Source organism: Entelurus aequoreus, linkage group LG04 (assembly GCF_033978785.1).
Source record: "Entelurus aequoreus isolate RoL-2023_Sb linkage group LG04, RoL_Eaeq_v1.1, whole genome shotgun sequence".
NCBI lineage: Eukaryota > Metazoa > Chordata > Actinopteri > Syngnathiformes > Syngnathidae > Entelurus > Entelurus aequoreus.
This window is the reverse complement of record NC_084734.1, coordinates 73,052,862-73,079,752: the sequence shown is the minus strand read 5'-3', so window position 1 is coordinate 73,079,752 and position 26,891 is coordinate 73,052,862. Positions and strand designations below refer to the sequence as shown.

At 39.4% G+C, this 26,891-nt stretch overlaps 3 protein-coding genes across 6 annotated transcripts in view; 2 read left to right on the top strand and 1 right to left on the bottom strand.

Moving 5' to 3' along the window:
• The first annotated feature begins 129 nt into the window (after positions 1 to 129).
• LOC133649001 (G protein-regulated inducer of neurite outgrowth 1) lies at positions 130 to 8,631 on the top strand. Of its 3 annotated transcripts, none has more exons than XM_062045651.1 (3): positions 130 to 479; positions 3,758 to 5,284; positions 7,880 to 8,631. In XM_062045651.1, exons 2-3 carry the CDS (start codon positions 3,788 to 3,790, stop codon positions 7,934 to 7,936), a joined length of 1,554 nt encoding a protein of 517 aa, XP_061901635.1. In that variant the 5' UTR covers positions 130 to 479; positions 3,758 to 3,787; the 3' UTR covers positions 7,937 to 8,631. The 3 variants fall into 3 exon arrangements, with proteins under 3 accessions (XP_061901635.1, XP_061901634.1, XP_061901633.1); XM_062045650.1 differs by having other exon boundaries at positions 3,758 to 5,509; XM_062045649.1 differs by lacking the exon at positions 7,880 to 8,631 and having other exon boundaries at positions 3,758 to 6,201.
• The window catches only part of cdhr2 (cadherin related family member 2), a 36,289-nt gene continuing 17,706 nt past the window's right edge, over positions 8,309 to 26,891 (bottom strand). The window contains exons 15-31 of one of the 2 annotated variants that reach the window (XM_062045646.1): positions 26,762 to 26,823; positions 26,431 to 26,674; positions 21,762 to 22,001; positions 21,582 to 21,651; positions 20,929 to 21,507; positions 20,764 to 20,835; positions 15,640 to 15,689; positions 15,421 to 15,572; positions 15,249 to 15,345; positions 15,081 to 15,169; positions 14,859 to 14,930; positions 14,578 to 14,713; positions 14,036 to 14,160; positions 13,836 to 13,949; positions 13,662 to 13,745; positions 9,798 to 9,861; positions 8,309 to 9,729 (exon numbers count right to left, since the gene is read on the bottom strand). In XM_062045646.1, the coding sequence (XP_061901630.1) occupies positions 9,580 to 9,729; positions 9,798 to 9,861; positions 13,662 to 13,745; positions 13,836 to 13,949; positions 14,036 to 14,160; positions 14,578 to 14,713; positions 14,859 to 14,930; positions 15,081 to 15,169; positions 15,249 to 15,345; positions 15,421 to 15,572; positions 15,640 to 15,689; positions 20,764 to 20,835; positions 20,929 to 21,507; positions 21,582 to 21,651; positions 21,762 to 22,001; positions 26,431 to 26,674; positions 26,762 to 26,823 (2,400 nt within the window). In that variant the 3' untranslated portion in view covers positions 8,309 to 9,579. The remainder of the gene's footprint in view (positions 9,730 to 9,797; positions 9,862 to 13,661; positions 13,746 to 13,835; positions 13,950 to 14,035; positions 14,161 to 14,577; positions 14,714 to 14,858; positions 14,931 to 15,080; positions 15,170 to 15,248; positions 15,346 to 15,420; positions 15,573 to 15,639; positions 15,690 to 20,763; positions 20,836 to 20,928; positions 21,508 to 21,581; positions 21,652 to 21,761; positions 22,002 to 26,430; positions 26,675 to 26,761; positions 26,824 to 26,891) is intronic. The other variant, XM_062045647.1, reaches the window with a different exon arrangement.
• The window catches only part of LOC133649000 (uncharacterized), a 1,204,785-nt gene continuing 1,190,632 nt past the window's right edge, over positions 12,739 to 26,891 (top strand). The window contains exon 1 of the mRNA XM_062045648.1: positions 12,739 to 12,830. The gene's annotated coding sequence lies outside the window, so the exon portion shown is untranslated. The remainder of the gene's footprint in view (positions 12,831 to 26,891) is intronic.

Here is a 26,891-nt window from a genome sequence, read left to right as displayed (position 1 = left end):
AGTTTTAATGAGATAGTTCCGTCTTCTGCATTCCCCAACATGCCCTTGTGTTGGTTTTATTATCGCATCCTTCAATATTTCAACGGACTATTGCACAATGTATCCCCCCCCCCCCCCCCCCCCCGTAAAGACAGCTGCCTTTGTGTTACTATGACGAGCTGATTAATACAATCTAATCACGATTAGATGAGAGCTGAACACAAGATTTCTGCCCTGACTGCCACTCACTGCCAGAGCCCGAGCGTGGTTTTCCAGGGAAACTGGAAATGTGAAGCTTTTCAACAGCTACAGCAGCCCGCGGCTTAAAGAGCGACGGTCGCCTCAGACAGATTCTTCTAGAGACAACCCAGCACAACGGTCAAGAGCGGGGAGAGAACGCCACACTGCCAGCGTCCATCAACACCAAGTTTCGACCATGTTTGACCTGAATCTGAGAACGGGTCTTGCAGAGGCTTCATCAGTTTGATTTGAGCGCTCAGGTACGTCACTGACTCTTCATCTCCTCCTGTTTTTCTATCCTATTATGGCTGTTATGATTTCACGTTTTTTTCTGCATGCTCTTAATGACACTTCAGAATTTAAAAGTATGTGCATATCACTGTAATGCCAACATGAGGTGTATAATTAATCAAAACAATGTAGTATGCAGCAAAACCTTCAAAGTCGAGCACAATTTATTCAGTTCCAATTTTAAGACAGATTAGTACTTCCATTTAGGGGTGGGGGGGGAAAAAAACGGTAACACTTTAGTATGGGGAACATATTCACCATTAATTAGTTGCTTATTAAAGTAAGAAAGACTTAATTTAGAGTTATTTGGACACTAGGGGAACATATAAGGGTTAGGGTTACTAATAAGCAATAATTCTGAGGTTATTGAGGGAAGACTCTTAGTTAATGGCTTACTGGTTGTATAATAAGGCCATGCAGAATAAGGCATTAATAAGTACTTAATAATGACTAATTAAGAGCCAATATGTTACTAATTTGCATGTTAATAAGCAACTAATTAATGGTGAATATGTGTTCCCCATACAAAAGTGTTACCAAAAAAACATATGCAATATGTTGGGATACTTTTTCTCCGATCTAATAACGATGTTTAATGTGTTGATATGCATTTTTTAAATGTGTATTTATTCACAGTTTGTAGTCTTTTTTTTTTTTAAAGTGCTGTTTCGAGCCAATTGTAACTCAAGGACGATTTCCGCACCCGTGCTGCTCAAAGTGGAGCTGTACTATTACCTTGCAGTGGGAGGTAGTGATGAGCAAGGCAGTCGAAGAGTAGAGTGCATGTTTTTGGCATTTAAGTGTCAAGAAACTTTTCTGTAAAATGTCCCTTTCTGTACAATTGCAATAAATAGTAATGGATCATTTGAATTACATTGTTTTTTGACTCATGTTTTTCCTTTGTATCACCATATCGCAGTACTGTCTTGTATTGTATCGTCATACTTCCATTCCAGGGTCAGACTTCCACCATCATCAAACCAAGGGCTGCCTCAGGCTAAATTGGAACCCTGAGCAGAATATTATTTAAAGTCCACTCCGAGTAAAAAGGGAGTTACTATAAACCTGCTCGGTGGCCTTGTGGTTAGAGTGTCTGCCCTGAGATCGATAGGTCGCGAGTTCAAACCCCGGCCGAGTCATACCAAAGACTACAAAAATGTGACCCATTACCTCCCTGCTTAGCACTCAGCATCAAGGGTTGGAATTGGGGGTTAAATCACCAAAAAGATTCCCGAGCGTGGCCACCGCTACTGCTCACCTCCCAGGGGGTAGAACAAGGGTATGGGTCAAATGCAGAGGGTAATTTCACCACACCTAGTGTGTGTGTGGCTATCAGTGATACTTTAATTTTAACTATCGCTACACAGGGAATTATGTAAATAAATTCTTAGAAAGTGATAAGGGACAAGTTTGCAGCCAAATGTCATATGAAGGACCATTCGTAAATGTACATTTTTACATGCACTTCTTCGCGCAAAACAGGGACCGGGGGCGTAATCTGCGTTTAGGGGGGTGGACCTGATCAAACTCTTATCGTCAACATGCCGACATTAACCAAATATCAACCATCATATAATGAAACTATAATAAAATGAAACCACTCATCGTTTGATGTCGTCTGACAGACACATAACAGACAAGGAACAGGATTGTCTTTGCAGAGTGATACTGTCACCTAGTGGAGTTTTATAGGTACTGTTAGAACGAGTGCTGTTTGGATGTCTGCAAGCATCTTGGGCTTTGTGTTCGCTTTTTCTCTATGCTGATATTCAACCTTGTTGGTAGTAGAATAGCTAAAAAAAAAGGTCAATAATGTTGGCTAAAAACCTACTACTAGTCTTGCCTCTTCGCAGAAAGCTGTTTTGTAAACGTACAGGATTTTCCATTATGCAACCAATGATATCCTATATCTAATCATTATTTACTGTTTGTTGTTAGCCAACATCACGTAACCGGTTGAGGGGCATGTATCTCTATGCAGGGGCTGGAAGTGACCCTTGGCCCCCTAACCAATTGCAACAGAGTAGGTGACGTCGGGGATAAGGCTATACAATCTGAGCATTTCGGCCAAGTGGAGAAGAATGAAGATTTACCCTGTATAAAACCTTAATATTAATGATGTATTTAATTCAAATGAACTTATTGTAGTGCCTTACCTTATTATTGTATTAATATTATTTTAAATGTCCTCGAAATGATCCCTTGTTGCAATCATGCAGAGTAGCCATGCATGTCCTATTTTGCAATAACTTCCATTTTTCATTCTATGGTAATCATCACACTTTTCTTTTGTGGAAAAAAAGAAAAAACCCAAGTTTTGTGTGACATCACATACGATGAATGTTACACCTATAATTGTGTTTGACTTTTAAGGCATATACTATAACTTCAAATTGCACTCATTTGTATGCATGTATTTAAATGTAATTGAGAATATACAGTGGAGCCTCAATTTATGAACTTAATTGGTCCTTGAACAGGATTAGCCCTCAAGGTTTGTATATTGAAGCAAATTTTGCCATTAGAAACAACGTAACTATGAAAAATAGGTTCCAGCATCAGCAAAAGTCCATATTTTAGTAAAGGTTTGTACACTTTGAACACCCAAACATAATAATGGATCAACGATACCCTATTTAGGAAAGCCACAAAAAAAGTCCTATTTTTTAGCTGCCCTGCCGACAAGCACACACGCTGTCACAAGCCCTGTGCACTCCTTAACTTTAACAGCCAGGTTGCTACAATGATTGAAAATGGAAGGTAAAATCCACTTCCCGCCACAGAATGGGAGGCAATGTCGACAACGCTGTGGGTACTTCTTGGGTGTTTCAAACCACACATCGCTTGTCCATTGCTTTCTTTGGACTCATATTGAGCTGGCAAAACTAGAACAAAGGCTAAACAAAAACATTTAAAAAGCACACAAAGTAGCACGTAGCTGACAGCCACACTGTGCTGACTGAAAGAGCATCCTGTCCACAATGGATGTGCTGCCAGGCACAAAATGGCTGCCTTGCAGGCACAGAGTGGGTGGATGAAACATTCGTACATGGAAACATGGTCTGTACACCGAAGCATATTTTTATTCGGCCTGTGGTTCGTAAATCAAAAACTTCACATAATGAGGTGTTCATAAATCAAGGTTACATTGTATAATATCTGATGATAGAAAAAAATGCAATTTGTTAGTGTTTGTTAGGGATTGTCACAACGTTGATCAATAATATCGATGTCGCTATCCCCACAGGAACATCTGCTCCTTACAGGCAGACACACAATGGGAAGCCTGAGGGACGAGACGCGAGGTTTTGGCAAAGAGGACGTAGAGCATTTGCCAGAAGATGCCGTGCTTGAGAGGCCCGTGGTGGGCACCAATCAAGAATCTGCAGGAGGAGTGTCGGGTCAGACAGATCCGCTTCATAATACGAGCCATGCTGATGATGAAAGCTGCACCAATCAAGAATCTGCTGGAGGAGTGTCGGGTCAGACAGATTCGCTTCATAATACAAGCCATGCTGACGAAGAAAGCTTTGTGGAAACAAAAGATGAATCACAATCAGGGCAGGATGTTGAGCACACCGACGCGCCACCGATGCTTGACGGAACAACAGCAACCGAGAGGCTCCTCCACTGTGGAGACGAGACAATTGAAAACGTGTCTGAAGACAACACCTTGTTTCCTTTGCCATCAACTGTGGATCCCAATGACCCAAACTCCCCTGCTCCTTTCGGGCAGCACCATATGCGCACTCAGGTCAGTCTGGAGGTGGTCCAATGTCACTCAATAGCCACCAGCCCTATGACACCGCCTGGGGGGGGGAATTCCTTCATCTTCCCAAGCTCCTTGAGGAAATCCGGCACCGTGGTGCACTCTGATGCTCAAGATGCTGAACCGCAGGCGGGTCGACAAGTGGAGTTCTGCTCGGTGGCGACATCCCCGATGACGCCAAAGACGCCCTCCGTCACAGCTTTCCCAGTACTTACTGGGCGCGCACAGATCACGGCTACAGCAAAGAGTCCGGCAGAAGCTCAGTCTGATGACGTCATCAACTCGGATGCTTCTCCAGAAATCTCCGCCTGTTCTGCTGCTGCTGAGTCACAGTTGGAGGATAGTAACCAGCAGTGTCAGCAACAATGGATGGGAAGTATGGACCAAGACATTACAATCCTAGTGACCCACTACGATAACAAGGAGGCTTGTTATCCTGTAACGCCAGAGATGGTCAAGATTGAAGAAATTCATAACACGGAAGAGAAGGCCTCCGAAGGGCCCGATCAGGGACAGAACACCACAAGCACAAAACCTTCTCTTAGCAAAGTTCAAAGCAGTGAAGCAGAGGGAGAACAAACACCTTTAACTGTCAAACTCAACAAAATGGAGCAGAAAGCTGCACCGAAGTCTCCTGTCCCTGAATCTCCTGCGCCTGTCGGCTTCCACAACATCCGCACACAAGTGAGTCTGGAAGTGGTGCAGTGTCACTCAGTGGCCACCAGCCCTATGACCCCACCTGAGGGCGATCACGCCTTCCACTTCCCAAGTCCTAGCGGGGTTCAGATTAAAGACGGAGAGATGCAAGTCGGTCAACAACCGGAGTTTCGCTCTGTTGCTACAGCGCCGATGACGCCCAGAACGCCCACCGTTACAACTTTCCCTGAGATCAGAAAAGAGGCCAGCGTAGGGGAGAACATTGGGGAGGAGGAGGAGGGAGAAAAAGAAGCAACTGAGGAAGAGGAAAACGACTGCAAGGAGAAGAGCGAGGAGGTGGTGCAGGAGGTGAGCTGGGACGACAAGGGCATGACGTGGGAGGTGTACGGGGCTGTGGTGGAAGTGGCCGTGCTGGGCTCGGCCATCCAGAAACACCTGGAGAAACAGGTGAAGAAGCAAAAGAGTTCCTTGCCTCCCCCTCCGCCCCTAAACCCCTCGGCCATGCCGCTGACTCCCGAGGCCGTCCAGGGGTACGGGAGCCGGGCGGCTCAGAGGGGAGAGCGAGATGACAAGGTGGGCCGCAATAGAAGAAACCCTTTTCGGCATCTGATAGAGAACATGCAACAACCACATTGTTGCTCTCGCACGCACACCACAGAGTGATTTATGATATCATAAAGAAAATGACTACATGATGCCAAAGTGTCACATGGTGGTCGCACACCCTGTCACACTTGAGTAATGGTCCTGCCTTGCCACTCACAAACTACTCTCACTGTAGTTAAAGTTAACACACATTAGGTTGTAATACCTTTCTTTTTTGGGTTCAATCCTGGTATTGGGATCTTTCTGTGTGGAGTTTGCATGTTCTCCACGTGACTGCGTGGGTTCCCTCCGAGTACTCCGGCTTCCTCCCACCCCCAAAGACATGCACCTGGGGATAGGTTGATTGGCGACACTAAATTGTCCCTAGAGTGTGAATGTGAGTGTGTCTTATCTGTGTTGGCCCTGTGATGAGGTGGCGACTTGTACAGGACGTAACAGGGTGCACCCCACCTTCCGCTCGAATGCAGCTAAGATAGGCTCCAGCACCCCTCGCGACCCCGAAAGGGACAAGCGGTAGAAAATGGATGGATGGACGGACTTTGCAGACTTTCAAAAAGCTTGATGAAGTAGAACCTCCGAAATCGAACACAACCCGTTCCATTCGGTTGACTTCCAAGTATTGATTGTCCTGGGTTTGATTCCCGGGCTCGCGGTCTTTCTGTGTGGAGTTTGCATGTTGTCCCCGTGTTTGCGTGGGTTCTCGCTTCCACCCCACCCCTAAAGACACACACCTAAGGATTGGCTGATTGGCAACACTAAAACATCATCAAGCTTTATTGACTCCAACGCCGAAGTAGACATACAATCACATACAGTACATAAAACAAACAGAACTATTAAAATACTATTAAAAACAGTGCTTGTGCATATTCGGTAAAAAGGCATCTAATAAATAAATAAAAGCATCAATAAAAAATAAAAATAAATATATATATACACTTTGGAAATGCGTCTACACATTCTATAAAAGGCACAATTACCAGTGTTTCCACATATACGATTGGTACCTAACAGAACTACAACTAGGATTGGTTATCTGTATAATTGACAATTGACAATTGTCGTCGCCCCGCCCCATGCATGTTCGAAATAAACCTCAACCAACCAACGTGTGTCTCCCAAAAGAACATTTTAACATGTAACATGCATTTTAAAACGAAAACTAACTATTAGATAAGAAATATTGTACTAAAACAATACAATAGAATGTAATACGAACAGCTACAGTAGTTTTATGAGGTAATGTAATAACAATGCACAGCGTTTGCCTTGGAGAGTGGACTTCTATGGTATCTTCCTGGATGCTGCTTCTCCATCAAGCACACCATCAGCAGCTCTTTCCATATTTTCACAAGCAAATGTCTGATGATGATTTGTGTCATGATTAGACATTATTTTAACCTTTTTGGCTGACGTTAGACTCATTCTGCTTCAGTCTGGTCGACCACTGGATCATGTTTTTATGATTTATTTCTTTCATTCAATGAAAATGATCCACTTCTTATTCACAGCATTGTCCTTCACTTTCACTTTCTGCCCTCCCATGGTCGAAAAACAAAGTTACGTCAATCTCTGGCTATAATATGAGTATGACTGGATGATTTGTGCAGCTCTTACTGGGTTTAAAGGGGCAACGAATGGCGGGGACACTTGTGACTCAAATTTGTGCTTAACAATTAATTAGCCAAGAGACAGCTCTTATCTCAAAACACTCTTAAGTTGAGGTACCACGGTAAATACATGTGGTAAAAAAACTAAATAATTTTTTTTTTAAACTCCTTGTTCTTTTCATTTTGTTTGCGGTCTTGCTATATTAAAAAACAAACATGTCATTATCTTTGCGGTTGCTTTGTTTGTACTGATAGTTGATACTGAAAATGGTTGGTTTTGAAATAAAAAATATAGTACTTGTCAATTTTTAAGCTTGCAATTAGCTATACAATGTGTGCCTTTTATGTTAGCATCTGCTTTGCTTTGTGAAAGTAATATAACTGTATTATTTGACATTTGCCTATATTGTATGCCTCAATAAGTTACATTTCCGGTTCTACGGTTATCATCGCAAATTTCCTCTTTGCCTTCAGGTAACACCTAAAAAAACCAAAACACACTTATTGAAACGTATTACATGATTTGCTGATGTCGTGCACGATGATGAAGGTTTGAATCCAACTTTCGACTTTTTGGTTGGATCCCAAATGATAAGACGTTTGGGCTATTCGACTTAGGAGGTTCCACTCTTTTACATTGATGTTATTGTTAGCTATTCTCCTTCAATGCCCACCTTCCTACCGTGATCTTTCAATTGTCCACTTCTATCTGCTTTTTTTGTTCAAGCACTTCAGACTTGAGCATGAAACCATGGCAACAAGTTCCCCGTCTCCCGGTTGCTAACAGGCTGCATGGATGGAGATGGATCTGAGAGTCACGGCCCTGAGGTCGATAAGTAAAACCGAGAGGTCATGTCGTGTGGGATATGAAATACATATGGATTTACTGTAAAAGTCGGTGCAGCTTTTGTATGTTTCCTCGTACTCTGCTTTTTTTAATTTGGCACCATTTTCCGACTTATTTTGTGGAAAAGTGAGGCACAAAAGCACAATCATAAACTTTAGTTATGCAAATGTTTTCTGTCATTCTCACTGCGATATTGGCCAGTGCTACTTGTTTAGCTGTTGAATTAATTATTGTATCTTAAACAGTTCCGTTTCTGAATTGTTGGTCTTTGATGTTTTTTGTGAAGACAATTAGAAACACATCTACGTTTGAGGAATGTGTTTATTCATTTATTGCACTTGTAATACATTCATTTAGATGTGACCAAATATCTTCTGTGCTCACGCTGCATGATGCAAAACGTCAGTAAAAAAACAACATACATATACCATTTTGTCAGATAAACAATTGGGTGTCATCCATTTCAATACACTTTTGTTGTATTGTGTTTAAAGATGGCATCACAGTGTGCGTTGCTACTATGACACACTTAATTTCAAAGCAAAACAAGTTTTCAAAAATTACTGCTTTATGACATATGAACACAAATAAAGCCATTGCAGTGTGGACAAACCATTTGTTTTCCTTTTTGTGTATCTTCTTGATTAAGTGGGTTAATTACAGTTATACAGTTAATGTGTCACCACAGTTTAATTGCAGCCAAAGCTCCTTTATAAGCTGGAGATGTTGGCATGAATGGATGAAGCAAATTGTACCCATTATGTAATATAATAAGTTATACATGTTCTGGTGGAATGACTCCAGTTTTAAATGAAAGCGTGACTTGAACTACACGGTAGGTCACAAACACAGTAATCACTCTTAAAGCTCAAGAATGTTCTGTTGGGAGATAACCTTATTAATGCACATCATTGTAATTCTCATAAAAAAAAGTAATATTCAATAAACAAGGGCCACAATTATCTCATTGTCAGCTGTGTCTAAACAGTTATTTAGGATTCCACGACATTGTTAGGCAATGGGAGATAGATACCCTTTAAATTGATCGGATAACTCTTGTCACAATGTCACGTTTATTTCTGCTTCTATATATATATACACACATCGCCACAATTGATATGAAATAAAACAACATGTGATTTGCCCATGGGAATGGGTGTATCCTCCTCACTCAGGGAATTAGGGCTGCAACAATAACCGTTTAAATCCATTAATTCAAGTAAAAAAGCTTTGATTTATATTCGGTTGCTTCAATTCATCGTTTTATGAGACTAACAAATAAACATCTGAACCGCATGGAGGGCCTGAAACTTTAAATAGACAAAGTTTCACAAGGCCACTGCGAAAAACCGAAAACCATTTATAGTTTTTTAAATTAACGCACACATTTAATGTTGATCATTTGCATGTATAAGAGAAAAAATAAAGAAAGTTAAAAAATCATAGAAACGCTCATACAACCTAAATGTACCCTTGATAATGAGCACATGCCATAACATATAATACACTCAATGGTGAATTTGCTTGTCAATTTGGAGATCTAACGTGTCTGAGACCTCCGGTCCATGTCTACCACGATATCACAGGTCTGTGGCGCTGAATGCAGGGTTGGTAAAACCCACTTGATGATTGTCTGAGCCTTTCTTCAGGCTCCGCTGAGCCAGAGCAGCACCCAGGGGCTCAATGTACTCTGGAGGGCCGTTGTCCTCCTCTTCCTCCTGGATCATCTGCTGGTGAAGAGAATTTTCAACATTAGACGGCAAGAACGCTACACTACACTTGCATAGGGTATATTTACCATAGCGGGTTTTGTGTCCTTGTCGGACATGTTCATGTCGTCGCTATAGTCCAAAGAGTCGAGGCTTAAGTGAGGAAAGCAAGAAGTGATTATGAAAAGCAAACATCATCAACTATCTGCAGATCTCATGGATGTACACTTGAAGCAAATATTTGCACCCTCTAATACCTGACTACGCTTACACCTAAGTATCGAGCCCTTACATCCCTTTAAAGGCCTACTGAAACCCACTACTACCGACCACGCAGTCTGATAGTTTATATATCAATGATGAAATCTTAACATTGCAACACATGCCAATACGGCCGGGTTAACTTATAAAGTGCAATTTTAAATTTCCCGGCAAACTTCCGGCTGAAAACTTTTCGATACGATGACGTTTGCGCGTGACGTCAATGGTTGAACCGGAAGTATTGGTACACCATTGTATCCAATACAAACAGCTCTGTTTTCATCGCAAAATTCCACAGTATTCTGGACATCTGTGTTGGTGAATCTTTTCCAATTGGTTTAATGAACAATGAAGACTGCAAAGAAGAAAGCTGTAGGTGGGATACAGCAACACAACCAGGAGGACTTTGAGTTAGGATAGCAGACGCGCTATCCGACGCTAGCCGCCGACCGCATCGATGATCGGGTAAAGTCCTTCATCGCGCCGTTGATCGCTGGAACGCAGGTGAGCACGGGTGTTGATGAGCAGATGAGGGGGGGCGTAGGTGGAGCGCTAATGATTTTATCATAGCTCTGACGAGGTCCCGTAGCTAAGTTAGCTTCAATGGCGTCGTTAGCAACAGCCTTGCTAGGCTTCGACAGGCGGCACAGCATTAACCGTGTAGTTACAGGTCCAGTGTTTGGTTCAGTGTCTCCTGATAGTAGTATTGTTGATCTTCTGTCTATCCTTCCAGTCAGGGGCTTATTTCTTTTGTTTCTATCTGCATTTAAGCACGATGCTATCACGTTAGCTCCGTAGCTAAAGTGCTTCACCGATGTATTGTCGTGGAGATAAAAGTCACTGTGAATGTCCATTTCGCGTTCTTGACTCTCATTTTCAAGAGGATATAGTATCCGAGGTGGTTTAAAATACAAATCTGTGATCCACAATAGAAAAAGGAGAAAGTGTGTAATCCAATGAACCCTTGTACCTAAGTTACGGTCAGAGCGAAAAAAGATACGTCCTGCAATGCACTCTAGTCCTTCACTCTCACATTCCTCATCCACAAATCTTTCATCCTCGCTCAAATTAATGGGGTAATCGTCGCTTTCTCGGTCCGAATCGCTCTCGCTGCTGGTGTAAACAATGGGGAAATGTGAGGAGCCCTTCAACCTGCGACGTCACGCTACTTCCGGTACAGGCAAGGCTTTTTTTATCAGCGACCAAAAGTTGCGAACTTTATCGTCGATGTTCTCTACTAAATCCTTTCAGCAAAAATATGGCAATATCGCGAAATGATCAAGTATGACACATAGAATGGATCTGCTATCCCCATTTAAATAAAACAATTTCATTTCAGTAGGCCTTTAAGGGCCACAATAGTTTGTGCTTGTATTCAAGAATACAGAAGTAAAAGACAACAACTTAACAGTCCACTGTATTTCTGAGACAAGGCTCATCGTAATGAATACGCACGCACAGGTTGTATAACGCAAATAATAGTCTAAAAAAGGACAATAAGTACTGTTGTAGGTTTTTGTGCTAAGAGACTTGAGGGACATGGAATGGACAAGGGAGCAAGGTCCATTTCAAAAACACATAATGACCATGAATATTACTATAGTCGTCCCTCGTTTGTCGCAGTTATTTGGCATCTGACATCAACGTGATAAGCAAATATCCTGAAAGTAAGATTATTTGTATTATCCAGAATGGGCAGGCTATAGCCTGGACTATATTCCTGCGTAGTCACTCCTTTCCGACGCTGCCTCGATCCTTTTATGGAGCTCCGATTGGCATCACTTACAATTCTCTGGAAAAACCCTGGGAGCAGTGTGCAGAGAGTCAACTCAGCAAACAACTACAACTTTTTCTTTGATTCTTTAGCTTCCTTCGTCACGCGCTAGGGTTGTCCCGATACAAATTATTTGGTATCTATAATGGTACCAAAACGTATATCGATACTTTTCAAATGTTAAAGGCCTACTGAAATGATTTTTTTAAATTTAAACGGGAATAGCAGATCCATTCTATGTGTCATACTTGATCATTTTGCGATATTGCCATATTTTTGCTGAAAGGATTTAGTAGAGAAAATCGACTATAAAGTTCGCAACTTTTGCTCGCTGATAAAAAAAAAGCCTTGCCTGTACCGGAAGTAGCGTGACGTCACAGGAGCTAGGATTCCTCACAATTCCCCGTTGTTTACAATGGAGCGAGAGAGATTCGGACCGAGAAAGTGATGATTACCCCATTAATTTGAGCGAGGATGAAAGATTCGTAGATGAGGAACGTTACAGTGAATGACTTGAGAGGCAGCGATGGACGTATCTTTTTTCGCTCTGACCGTAACTTAGGTACAAGCTGGCTCATTGGATTCCACACTCTCCTTTTTCTATTGTAGATCACAGATTTGTATTTTAGACCACCTCGGATACTATATCCTCTTGAAAATGAGAGTCGAGAACGCGAAATGGACATTCAGTGCCTTTTATCTCCACGACAATACATCGGCGAAATGCTTTAGCTACGAGCTAACATGATAGCATCTTGCTTTAACTACATATAGAAACAAAAGAAATAAACCCCTGACTGGAAGGATAGATAGAAAATCAACAATACTCTTAAACCGTGGACATGTAAATACATGGTTAATGCTTTCCAGGCTGGCGAAGGTTAACAATGCTGTGCTAACGACGCCATTGAAGCTAACTTAGCAACCGGACTGCACAGAGCTATGCTAAAAACATTAGCTCTCCACCTACGCCAGCCAGCCCTCATTTGCTCATCAACACCTGTGCTCACCTGCGTTCCAGCGATCGGCAGAAGGACGAAGGACTTCACCCGATGCGTTTGGCGGCCCGGAGACGTAGGAAGTCAAGGTGAGGTCGGCGGCTAGCGCGGCTAGCGCGGCTAGCGCGGCTAGCGCGGCTAGCGCGGCTAGCGCTCCAACACTGGTTGTGTTGCTGTAGTCCGCTGCTAATACACTGATCCCACCTACAACTGTCTTCTTTGCAGCCTTCATTGTTCATTAAAAAAATTGCAAAAGATGTCCAGAATACTGTGGAATTATGAAATGAAAACAGAGCTTTTTGTATAGGATTCTACGGGGTACCATAACTTCCGTTACTCGGACTTCGTCACCCGCATACGTCATCATACCGCGGTGTTTCAGCCGGATATTTCCCGGGAAATTTTAAATGTCACTTTATAAGTTAACCCGGCCGTATTGGCATGTGTTGCAATGTTAAGATTTCATCATTGATATATAAACTATCAGACTGCGTGGTCGGTAGTAGTGGCTTTCAGTAGGCCTTTAAGTGTCTGTGGATAGGGTGTATACTGGAATGGCGGGAGTGAGAAGATTGACATCCAACATGCAATTATCGTGCCATGTTGTGTTGAAAGCAATGTCACTGGTCTAATCGTCTAATTTTGGGATCCTAACTCGCTGTGTAAAAGCTCACATATTCTGCCTTAGCTGGGTTCTGTGTTAAAAGGTAAAGATGTCTTACTGCCTGATTTTCTGTTACGGATCAATTTGAGCTTTTCTGCAGGACCTCTTTTTGACAGGTCAGACCCTCAATCAGTCACCTGAGTCTTAAAAAATGTTCTTGTGAATGGACAAAGCCTTGCCAGACGGGGCACCAAACAATGGTGTCTAGTTGTCTCAATATATCATGTCCATGAGTGCAGTGGTTGGTTCCGTTTACCTGACTTTGTCAACATCCGAACTCTCTTCGTCTAGGTCCAGGACCATGGCTGTGTCGATATTGAGGTTGAGCACAGGGTTTGCCCTGCCAGTACAAAATGACGACACAGAGTCAATAGAAAGGCCTATTTCCTACAAGCCAATAATGCTGTGTTATTGGCTAATGTCATCTGACCCCTCCATGGTGTACTTGTTGGTCCCTGGCACCACTGGGCCACTTTTGAGGTTGTCAGATGCCACCATGGTTGCAGAAGTCATGGCTTTTGATGCCTTGAGCTTCCTCCTGTAACTAGAACGTGAATAGAGTCGATTAACTTATCAGTCTGTCTCAACAAAAAAACAATGGATTACACTCTAACCTTACAAAGTTCTTACTTTCTTCGAGTGCAAACCAGCGAGGTGATGAGAACAACCAGAACGACAATGAGACCTGCCACCATGCCCATTAGAGAGTACTTTAAAGTGTCAATCTCTGGAGGTTTCACTGAGGAACTACCAGCCTGAAACAGAGCACAGAATTATCCTATCAATTTAGGGTTTACTTTCCAGTGCACCAGTGACCCTTAAGAGGATAAGCAGTAGAAAAATGAAGCGATGGATAAGATGGATCCCCCAAAACAGGGACTTTGTGATGTTGTTTTGGAGCACGAAGCAAATATTAGCGATATATCTTCCTGAGAGCCATGGTTTATTTAATTTGTTACAGTCATCAATTTTGTGGGGAAAAATACGTCTGTTATGTAAAATATACATTTCCACTGTCGAGGATCCTGGATCCCAGCAGGATATATAAAACACAGTGTATTTTAATGTGACAAATATTTTGTGGTAAATACACTCTAATATCAACAGAAACAACATATTAGGTGAAAAGATAACATTTCCCCAATGTTTTATGAAACAAACTCCATACTTACAACATACTTGAGGCCTAACTGTTCCAATACTAGAGCATGTTGAGGGTCGGTAATCATCAGCCCCACTTCATCTGGCATTAGAGCCGACCCATTGGGATAAACAAAATATGCCACCATGATGGTACCAACTGTCGCCCTGTGAGTACAGTGTAACACAGGCCATGTTTTATATCAGTTACAGCCACAACTAAATGTTTAAAAGAACACTTACACCCTCAGCAGGGTACATTTTGTTATTAACTGTATTAGTCAGTGTTCATTAAACAAAAACAAAAATGTACCTGGATTGTTCAGAAGTGTCCTCACGGATCGCAAGAACTTCAACCATAGCTTTGGTGGCAGAAGTAAGTGCCCTGGAGGAATGAGAGTGCTTAGCCTCATGGAAATCACTAAATACTCTACATGTATTATTCTAACACACTATTACATTGACAAATTAAAGTTGCCTCCTTGTTTTCCCAACAGAAAGTCAGAAGTGTACAATGTAGTGAATATTCCCATACCTGATGATAGAAGGCTTGTTTTTTTCCACTTCAGCTGGTGGTGTTCTAAACTGAAGTTCAGTTTTATACGATTGATCAACTGTGAAAATCTACAATATCAAAATAACATGTGGTCAAGGTTTGGGAGAGATTGGGCCATCTTTTCCTGTTGCATGATCCCCGTCTCACCTCCAGCATGGTGTTGGTGGAAAGGCCGCCGGTGTCGGTTGCAGATACGGTTACTAAATATTTCCCTTTCACCGTCATATCAAGGCCTTCTGTGGTTCTGTAGGAGGTAAATACATTTGTGATAAGACTCAAACAAACAGTGAAGTGAGAGATGGAGGAAAGTTGCTCTTACTGAATGATCCCAATGTAGTCGTCCTTTTGCTGTGTAGTGACTGCCTCAAATAGGAACCTGGTAGGACTTGTTTGGTTGTTGATGTCTTCAAATTTCACTTCACTTACTTTAAACTCAATCTGGGCATTAATTCCACTATCATAATCTTTTGCCTAAGAGTAAGAAGAGAAGAATGTAGTCTGGCTGCCCCGTTGCATTTTGCATTTCATTTATACTCACAGTGACGCTTCCAACTGATGTCCCCTTGCTTGCAGTCTCTGACACCACAACTACAAAAGAAAGGAGTGCCTTGATTCATCTTCTATTAGGCGCTCCAATTTCCAATAGTTTATTGTTGAATTTTCATTGTGACAGGAAGGCAAGTTAAAGCGGTCATAAATATGAATTTAAAACACGTGTGGTCGACATAACATGTAACGGTGGTGTTTTGTTCAAAATGTTGCATCGATTTTGTCTTAACAGATCATCTTGAAGTCGCTTTTTGACCGTTTCTTCAGGATACGCCATTTTTTGTAGGCGGTCTTATTTGCCTGCCGAAGCCCTCCTCCATGCCCAGCTCCCTTTGACTGTGTCAGCCGTGTTGTAGTTTTTAGCACTTCCATATCTACTGACAGATGTCAGTTAGACCTATGCGCTAGTGTTATGAATGGCAATAGCGAAGGATTTTAACATGCACGTGAATATACGAGACAGTCTGCCCCACAATTAGAGGACAAAGAAAAATAAATAACTCATGGACTACAACTTTGGACTACAACGGGAAAAAAGGCGGAATTGCACAAAGCTCTTTGGGTAAACCTCCGCCATATATGGAGATATCTTTTGGCGTAACTAAGGCAAAATACGTCACAAAAGTTTCATATTCCAAAAAGCTAATTTGGAGTAGGTTTGGAAGAAGACAAGATTGTTTTATAAATATCTCCGCCATACCTCCATATACATATATACATATACATGTATATATACATATACATAGACATATACATACAGTATATACATATTTACATATACTGTATATACATACATTATGTATATATATATATATATATATTTATATATATATATATATACATACATATGCACACACACATATATATATATATATATATATGTATTTATATATAGGGCTGTAAAACTATTACATTATTTAATCGCGATAATCACATTGTTCATAGTTAACTCACAATCAATCGTGATTAATAGCACAAAGATATACTTTTTCATCGTTATTAAGTGTCCCTTAGCCAGATCATTTTTAAGTTTTTAATACGATGACTGGACAATTAATTTGCTTTAATTAAATGTTTTTAAACATTGAAACAGCTCAACACGTAAAGGATATAAACACCTTTTCAAAGAGAATAAAGAAAATACCTACAGTGCGTTGGTGTCTTGCCAGAATTCCTATTTTGTAGGAATACAGAATGTGTATTCCTGCTTTAGGAGCACTTGCACTTAGATGATAGCAGTTTCACGCATTAATAACACAAAATGTGGATTGCTACAATCATGCTGTGATGGTCAAAGATGTTAGGTGATCATTTTTCTACATGAATAAATGTTTCTGATATTCTGTACTTTACATGTTATACAAGTTAGATGCAGTAGGAGTTAATTTTGGACATGTTAAAAACAAAGCAAAAGAAAAAATAATGAAAACATGTAATAACCTTGATATAATTAAAGTAAAGTACAGAAATAGAAACAGATATTTCACAATGAAAACAATACATAATGGTAAGTTTTTTCATATCCAAAAAGGAGTGGGAAGAGAAGAAATCAAATAACTAGCTTTCTTGTCATCATTATTACTATTTACAATGATAAATGTACCAGTCTTATTACAATATATTATCAATAATCTTTTACTCGCTTTTCTTTGGTACAAAACACAGTATGTACGTACAATATACACACACTGTATAGTCACATGAATACAAGTACAAATTGATGGTAACACCAACCAATAATATCTACACAAACAAATTACAATATTAATAATAATGTTAGCACTTTGTGATTGTTAGCCTGTAACCCTCATTCTTGTAAATATTGAAAAACACGTCTTTGTATTGTTTTTTTTTTTTTTTTTTTTATCAAAGTTAAGGCTTGATATTCTTTTAATTCCGCATTCAAACTGTTCCATAGTTTTTAACCCCACATATTGAAACACAAAAAGCTTCTTCGCATTGTGCGTACATTCTGAATTTTAAGATTGAAATTACCCTTTAAATTATAACTTCCTTCCCTTTCAGTGAAAAACTTTTGCACATTCCTAGGCAGTGAATTCTTTTTTGTTTTTTTTGCTACGAATGTAATTTGTTCTGATTGTAGTTCCATAAGATCTTTACATTTCAGTAGTTTTGAATGTAAGAAAAATTAATTTGTGTGATCACTTTATTCTGCCTTATGAATGACCCTTATTGCTTTCTTCTGCAGGGTGATAAGTGGATAAAGTGTGCTTATGTAATTATTGCCCCAAACTTCTGCACAGTAGTGCAAGTTAATGGCATGCTTATCTGTGCATGACAATGTTTAACCTTCTCTACCTACTTATTAATAAAATGTAATTGCGGACTATCAATCAGAACAGGTTTTAAAAGAATATACCATAGCGATGGCAATATTGTGTAGTGAACTGTAATTACCCAATGTGGGCTGCAGAAGACAGTAGCAGGCATGCCTGCGAAATTAGACCTCGTCTCAGTGGTAGCGAAGAAGAAGCGAGATTGTACAAAGACTATTTTCCTTCAAATCGCCACTGCCATTACAATACACTTAAATTGAAATCTGCCAGAAAACATTTATTAAGGTAAAAATGTCACAGAATAACAGAATAGCTTGATCGTATTGTAAGACGACATTTCGTTGTTTTGCTGGTTAGACCGGATGTGGAGCGTAGCGCTATTATTGTGAAGCCGCCAACCGGACGTGTAAGATTGGTATGAGCAAAGACTTGACATGTTTTGACAAAATCTCTGATAAAAGTGACTTTAGACTTCCTCTCTTCCGTATTTGTTCCTGCTTAGCGTATATGTTATGTTATTAAAGCAGTTTGATTAAAAGTCTACATTTTATGTTTTCAATGCACTTAAGTGTAATCCACACAAGGACGTAAAGCTTCTCACTCCAAGCAGCAATGCGCGATCAGCTTTCACTCCAAAAAATGTCGTCTCACTCCGATTGAAGGTAAAATTGTCTTGTCTTGTCCAGAGAAAGACTTGCCATGTCTAGTTTGGATCTGAGATTTCCATAAGGTCTCTCTTTCTTTGTGCAGTTCTGCGAGCTATTTTAGCTATTTTCAACAGTAACTGGACGCCATTACACATTTTCCCAAACTACGGAACAGGCCGAGGGTTCAAAACGTTAATCGAACTTGTAGTTATATCTACAGTTAACGTGTTATTATTGCGTTAACAGCCCTAATATATATATATATATATATATATATATATATATATATATATATATATATATATATATATATATATATATATATATATATATATATATATATATATATATATGTATATGTATATGTATGTCCAGGGTGTACCCCGCCTTCCGCCCGAGTGCAGCTGAGATAGGCTCCAGCGACCCCCCTGACCCCAAAAGGGACAAGCGGTAGAAAATGGATGGATGGAGATATATATATATATATATATATATATATATATATATATATATATATATATATATATATATATATATATATATATATATATATATATACCCCAAGAGGGACAAGCAGTAGAAAATTGATTGGATGGATGGATGGATGGATGGATATATATATATATATATATATATATATATATATATATATATATATATATATATATATATATATATATATATATATATACATGCACCCCCCCGTGACCCCAACAGGGACAACTGGTAGAAAATGGATGGATGGATCTATATGTGTGTGTGTATATATATATATATATATACACACAATCCTCAGGAGATTATCTCCTGAGGATTGAGGAAACCCCCTCATGAAACAGGCCTGTAGAGATGAAATAGTCTTGTGATTTTTTTCCCACACATACATATTACGCTCTACCACGGTATCGAGCACTATATTTTAGATAATCTAATTAAGACATATATATATATATATATATATATATATATATATATATATATATATATATATATATATATATATATATATATATATATATATATATATATATATATATATATATATATATATATTAGGGCTGCAACTAACAATTAATTTGATAATTGATTAATCTGTCGATTATTACTTCGATTAATCGATTAACAATCGGATAAAAGAGACCAACTGCATTTCTATCCTATCCAGTATTTTATTGGAAAAAAACAGCATACTGGCACCATACTTATTTTGATTATTGTTTCTCAGCTGTTTGTAAATGTTGCAGTTTATAAATAAAGGTTTATTTTAAAAAATTTAAAAAAAAAACTCTGCGCATGCGCATAGCATAGATCCAACGAATCGATGACTAAATTATTCGGCAACTATTTTACGAATCGATTTTAATCGATTAGTTGTTGCAGCCCTAATATATATGTATATAGTAATTCCTGTTCCTGAATACATTATAATACAACCCCTCGTACAAAAGACTAAAACAATATGAATACTGTATTGTTATATTTTAATTAGTTAGTAATTAATTTTGATCTTATTTTCTATCCTATTTTAAGTTTCACATGCAGGAAAACTGCACATTTTGGGAAATGTGCCCATTATCCACAGTCCATAAGTGCGTTTCAGATAGTGAAAAACTGATAACTGACGACTAACTAAATAACTAGGTAATTCGAATACTATCTATTTGCCCATAAAGACCTCTAAAAAACCCCTCCAACAATGTTTTATATACATGCAGCAAGTATGTAGTAACAAGCACATTCATGATGGGATGATGTGGGTTTAGATGTCTTTGTGAATATATTTATTTAAAAGGTTTTGCCAGTATCAGTCCCGGAAAAACAAAAGCTGGTAGATTGCAATACAAAAGGATATCATATTCTTAGCTCATATGCTTAACCGTTGTTGGATGACTCTCCTTCATTTGCAGCATTATCTATTACCTTTTTGGGTCAATATGGTTACCGTGTTATAAGTAAAATGTTTAATTGTGTTTAATTTGGACATTTGATTTGATTTGATTTTAGCCAACAGTAACATATGTTTTGTGCATGTGCTTGTCTGTATCTATTTTTAAAAATGTGTATTTTAAAATATTTTTGAAAAATCTACTTGCTTGGACTTGAAAAACATTCTAGGGCTCTATTAAACATAATGCTACTAGGGTTTCTACATTAAAAGTAATATCTTACCAAAGATGGAATCTGAGAAGATGAATTGTGGTGCATTATCATTGATGTCTTCAATGTAGATCACTACTTCTCCTGTAATGTTTGAAATAAAGTCACAAGGAAGGTGAATTAATTTAATGAACTGAGACTTGCTGGCATATGTGCTCTTAATGTTTGTCAGCAAACCTGTGGTGTAGTTCTCCCCTTTCTCTGTGTACTTGTCTATCACGCGAGCCTCCATCCGCGCCTGGTCACAGAGCTCATAATCCAGCGTGTGTTCTGGGTTGACCATCACTTCCCCTGTCTCCTCCTCCAGCTCAAACCAGTCACAAGGTGACAGTGAGCCGTTACATCTGCATCTGAGGGAATCCAACTTGTAGATCAGAGAGTGGTTTCCATCTCTGTCCTTCGCTATTAGTCTCCCAACAGGCTCGGTGAGAGTGATGTTTTCTTTGACTGAAAAAGTCATAGATTGCTCAAACTCCGGCCTTTCGTCGTTCACATCCAGCACGTCCACCTCCACCGTCACCACTGCCTTTTTCTGCTCCAGATCCACGGCTTCTACCCGCAGCGTGTAGTGCTGCAGACTTTCATAGTCCAGCTCAATGTCCGGGTCCACGGTTATGTTTCCCGTGTAACGTTGGTCTTCCGAGGAGGTGCGAATTATAAACTTGCCGGAACTCCCACTAATGAGTCGGTAGGATATGCGATTGAAGTCTGTCGTTTGGTCCAAATCTTCAGCCAGGACCAACCCCACAAATTCTCCTAGTTGCGGGAAATTGCAGTCAATCTAGAACTTGCAGTTCCGAGTCGTTAAAACTAAAAAAAAACACGCTTACCTTTTCCACTTTCTTTGACACTGAACTTGTATGAGGAGTTTTGAAATTCTGGCGCATTGTCATTGACATCCTAGAATTCACCAAAAAAAAATAATAATAATAATATATATATATTATTAATTTTACAGTATTAATTTCAACACAGCTTTCACAACCAAATATATTTTGGTGCAGACATACCCCCACATTGATGATCACGCTGACCATGGTGGACAGGGGAGGCCTACCCTTGTCGGTGGCAGTAACATTGAGCTCGATCTTCCCATTTAACTCAGCGTCCAAAGCCTCACGGTCCAATTCAACCTGATTTCTTAGCTCACCAGTGTCAGGATCCATGATAAAGTATTCGCTGTATTTGCTTGGCAATATTGCATAAGTGATTTCACTGTTTACTGTGCCTCGCTCATCTGCATCAGTTGCCTGTACAAAGTGGAGCAAAACATGAATATACAGTAAGGCTAGATGTTATTTTTTGCAGTTTGCTAAAATTGGAAAAGGCAATCAAAAGTGTTCATTTTTTGCGGGGTACTACAGGATGGCCTGCTTCTATGGGACATACGCTCTCAGTACAAATCAGAGAAAAAGCTTTGTTTGCATTGGTGGAATAAGTCTGAATAAAGACGTTGGTCTCCGTTAAGGCTGTCTTTGGTGGACAAGTTTAAGTATCTAGGGCAGTGGTTCTTAACCTAGGTTCGATCGAACCCTAGGGGTTCGGCAGAGCCTTTGCCGCGGAGGTCATCGTGAAAATAAAAACTTCTCCCTATCAGCGTATTATGGATACCCCCAAACAATGTTCCCTCTAATTTCCATCTGATTTGCAGGTGTGTAATTTGTTGTGAGTTCATACACTGTGTTGGTTTTGTTCTTTGAACAAGGTGATGCTCATGCATGTTTCATTTTGTGCACCAGTAAAAAAAAAACATATAACTTGTCTTGAATTTGAAAAAAAAACAACATTTTATTTTTCACTAAAGAAGGGTTCGGTGAATATGAAACTGGTGGGGTTCGGTACCTCCAACAAGGTTAAGAACCACTGATCTAGGGGCCTTGAAAGGATGGATAGAGAGAGGTTGATGCACTATCAGAGCATTGTGAGAAAGGGAGTTGACCCTAAAAGCAAATATTTTAATTTAGCTCTTGAGCTTTGTTCCGCCGTTTCACCTAAAGTCACAACTGACTATTTTGCTCCCCGACAAAGTTATCTTTCAAAGAGATAAGGTGAAGAGGTTGATCATCTGTGAGGGACTTCAAGTAAAATCATTACCGTATTTTTCGGACTATTAGTCGCAGTTTTTTTCATAGTTTTGCTGGGGGTGCGACTTATACTCAGGAGCGACTTATGTGGGAAATTATTAACACATTACCGTAAAATATCAAATAATATTATTTAGCTCATACACGTAAGAGACTAGACGTATAAGATTTTATCGGATTTAGCGATTAGGAGTGACAGATTTGTTTGGTAAACGTATAGCATGTTCTATATGTTATAGTTATTTGAATGACTCTTACCATAATATTTTACGTTAACATACCAGGCACGTTCTCAGTTGGTATTTATGCCACTTATTCAGCCTGTTGTTCACTATTCTTTATTTATTTAAAATTGCCTTTCAAATGTCTATTCTTGGTGTTGGGTTTTATCAAATAAATTTCCCCCAAAAATGCGACTTATATATATATGTTTCCTTCTTTATTATGCATTTTCGGCCGGTGCGACTTATACTCCGGAGCGACTTATACTCCGAAAAATATGGTACTCCTCTAGATCAAGAAGAGTCAATGAGTTAGGGCTGAGTCTATTGATTACCGGTATGTTAATAATTGAGTGATCTTTCCATTAAATTGTTCAATTAATCTAGTAAACAAATAAAACACATTTTCTGTGTATTAGGGAAAATAGTTGAAATAAACAAATATTTTTCTAATGAATTTAAGATTTTGTTTTTTTAAATCTTATAAATCAAACAACTCGTTGGTATTAAAATGCAAACTATACATGCTAACATGTTCTCACATGCTGCCTTGAATAAAACATACATTATGCAAGTCAAACATCTAAGAGGGTGTTACCTAAATAGACATGTACCTTGTTTCTGCTTGTTTGCTGCTCTTAAATATTCAGAATGCTTTCTGGTAATGTGCTGCATCATTGACGTAGTACTATTGTAAAATGCCAGCTCCGTTTGACGATGTAAACATTTCACCACGATGTCTGTCTGATTCACTTTTAAATGATTGCAAAACCTCTCTCTCGCCTTCTTTCTACCATTTGCTTTGCTTTCTGTCCACCCCTAGAGGGGGGGGGGGGGGGTTACCCACATATGCGTTCCTCTCCAAGGTTTCTCATAGTCATTCACATCGACGTCCCACTGGGGTGAGTTTTTCCTTGCCCGTATGTGGGCTCTGTACCGAGGATGTCGTTGTGGCTTGTACAGCCCTTTGAGACACTTGTGATTTAGGGCTATATAAATAAACATTGATTGATTGATTGATTGACCTTGTCGTGGTTTTTCTTTGAGCCCCCTCTCTCGGCACTCCGCTGATCCCGTCACACACACGTACACATTCTTGTATTTGTTACCTTCTTGAGACCTCAGAATAATGCCTACCTCTTTATAGTTGTAATTTTACTCAACGCAAGTCAAAATTTTACAAGAAAAACTGAACATTTCTGCAATATTATGATAAAAGTTGGAATTTTACTCAATAACAGTTGCAATTTTACAAGAACAGCTTAACATTTTTAGGGACGGCGTGGCAAAGTTGGTAGAGTGGCTGTGCCAGCAATCGCAGGGTTGCTGGTTACTGGGGTTCAATCCCCACCTTCTACCATCATAGTCACGTCCGTTGTGTCCTTGGGCAAGACACTTCACCCTTGCTCCTGATGGGTGCTGGTTAGCGCCTTGCATGGCAGCTCCCGCCATCAGTGTGTGAATGTGTGTGTGAATGGGTGAATGTGGAAATACTGTCAAAGCGCTTTGAGTACCTTGAAGGTAGAAAAGCGCTATACAAGTATAACCCATTTATCATCATCATTTACCTAACTCTCGCCAGATCCTTGTAGTTCGATGAGCTCCACACAAGGATCTGGGACTTCTCAATAGGAGATGTATTTCAGAAGGCGGGTCTTGTAAAAAAAATCATTGTATGTTGTCCGTTATCTTGACTGACGTGCTACTTCAACCACTCACATGGAAATCAACCCATGACGCTGATGAGAGCGACGCTGGGAAATCCAAAACAGAACAGCCGACATATTGGATAACGACAGAGCGAAAAGTTAGAGAACTTTTACTGAAACAACGCAGCAATGTCAGCAGACGATCGATGTCGTTTGTGCAAAGAAAATATGCAGAATCAATGTCAGCACACGACTCCTCGCTGCGTGCCGCCATTGTTGTTTGAATCAAACAGTCGCTTCTGCGCTACGTCACATCTATGAAATCCCGCCCGGCGATCCTGATTGGTTTATTATGTTTTGCTATCTTGAAGGAGTTTGCATTGCCCTCAATCCCAGATCCTTGTGTGGAGCTCAGCGATCTACAAGGATCTGGCGAGAGTCAGGTTATAAAATGTTGGCAATTTACATGAAAAGAGTCGTAATTTTACTCGGCAAAAGTCACAATTTTATAAGAACATTTTAACATTTTGGCAATATTATAACAATAATCGGAATTTTACTCTGCAAAATTATGACAAAAGTCGGAATTTTACTCAAAAAATGTTCACTATTTTACAAGAACAACAAAAAAATGGCAATAGTGTGATAAAAGTCAGAATTTTATATAACAAATGTCACCATTTTGCATTAAAAAGTAATAATTTTACATAAAAAAAAGTAATAATTTTACATTAAAAAAAAGTGATAATTTTACATTAAAAAAAAGTAATAATTTTACGAGAAAATATTGCAATATTACAGAAACAGAGAGAATATGAGAAATTGTTCAAAATTGTATTTTAAAAAAAGTCGACACATTGTGAGAAAAAGACTGCTTGTAGTTTGTTTTTGGGTTTTTTTTGTAATTTTTTAATCTTCATTATTTACTTCAAGTTATTACATTATGTCTCTATATACATATTTGTTTTATTTGTTTTATTAATTTTGGCCAGAGGGGGCGCATTTAAACTTCTTACACACACTTGTTATTATATATGTTGGCCAGAGGGGGAGCACTTAAAATTTTTACACACACTTGTTATTTCATATGTTGACCAGAAGGGGAGCACTTTTAAAACTGACACACTTTGAAAAATCCCTCTTTTTTGTGACCACCCTAATGTTGATAGATTTCACCACCAATCAATCAATCAATCAATCAATCAATTCCTTTATTGTCATTGTCATAATAACACTTAAGTCATAAATGTCAACGAGATTTTGTTTGAGCCAGGGGTGCAAATGAGACATTCTCTATTAGATGCAATGGTTTTCCTTATTGGGATCATGATTTAGCATTACCTGCATTATGATTTCCCTATTAAATGAATAAATAAATATTGTTTAAAAAAAAAACCAATACAAATTAAAGCTTTGTTCTAATCAATTTGATCTATTTAATTGATTAATCATTGCAGCCCTACATGGAGGTGACATGTTTTTAGAAATGTCTAACTGGTAGGATACCCAGGAGAACAGTGTTCTAGATCTACCACCAAGAATATCCTGAAAAGACTATCTATGTACGGCAACTGGTCTAAGAGTACCTTGGTGTCCTTAGACTATTGCCCCCAGACACAGATAAGTGAAGAAAAATAGATTTATGGACAAAAAATAATCTAAACTGTGTAAGAAAAAGTAACACATTTTGTTTAAATATGAGCAAGAAATATTGATAGGGCTTACCTCCACTTGAAGTGTAAGCTGTGTGCCTTCCTCTACAAACTCCTGATAATACTCCCTGTTGATGACTGGAGGCTGGTCATTGATGTCTGTCAAAATAAACTCCAGCAGCGCAGTCCCGGGCTTGTCATCTGTGTCTTTGGCCTGCAAAGTGGCCGAGTACAAGGATCGGACTTCACGATCCAACAGCGTTTGGTTTTTCACATAGATTTCACCCGTACGTGGCTTGACATCAAAATATGTCAGTCTGAAACCGCACAAAGATAAAAGTCTGGTCAGAGCCCGAAAATAAATCCGATAATGTCTTTTACTTGTCGGTGGTATAGAGACTTACATGCTTTCTGGGAGGAGCGTGTAGGTGATGTTGCCTTGGTCCATTGTATCAGGGTCATCTGCCTGGAAGCAAGTGTGCTCTTTTAGTACATTGCTATCTTACTGACCGGTTTCAGTTCAGTTGCTCAAAT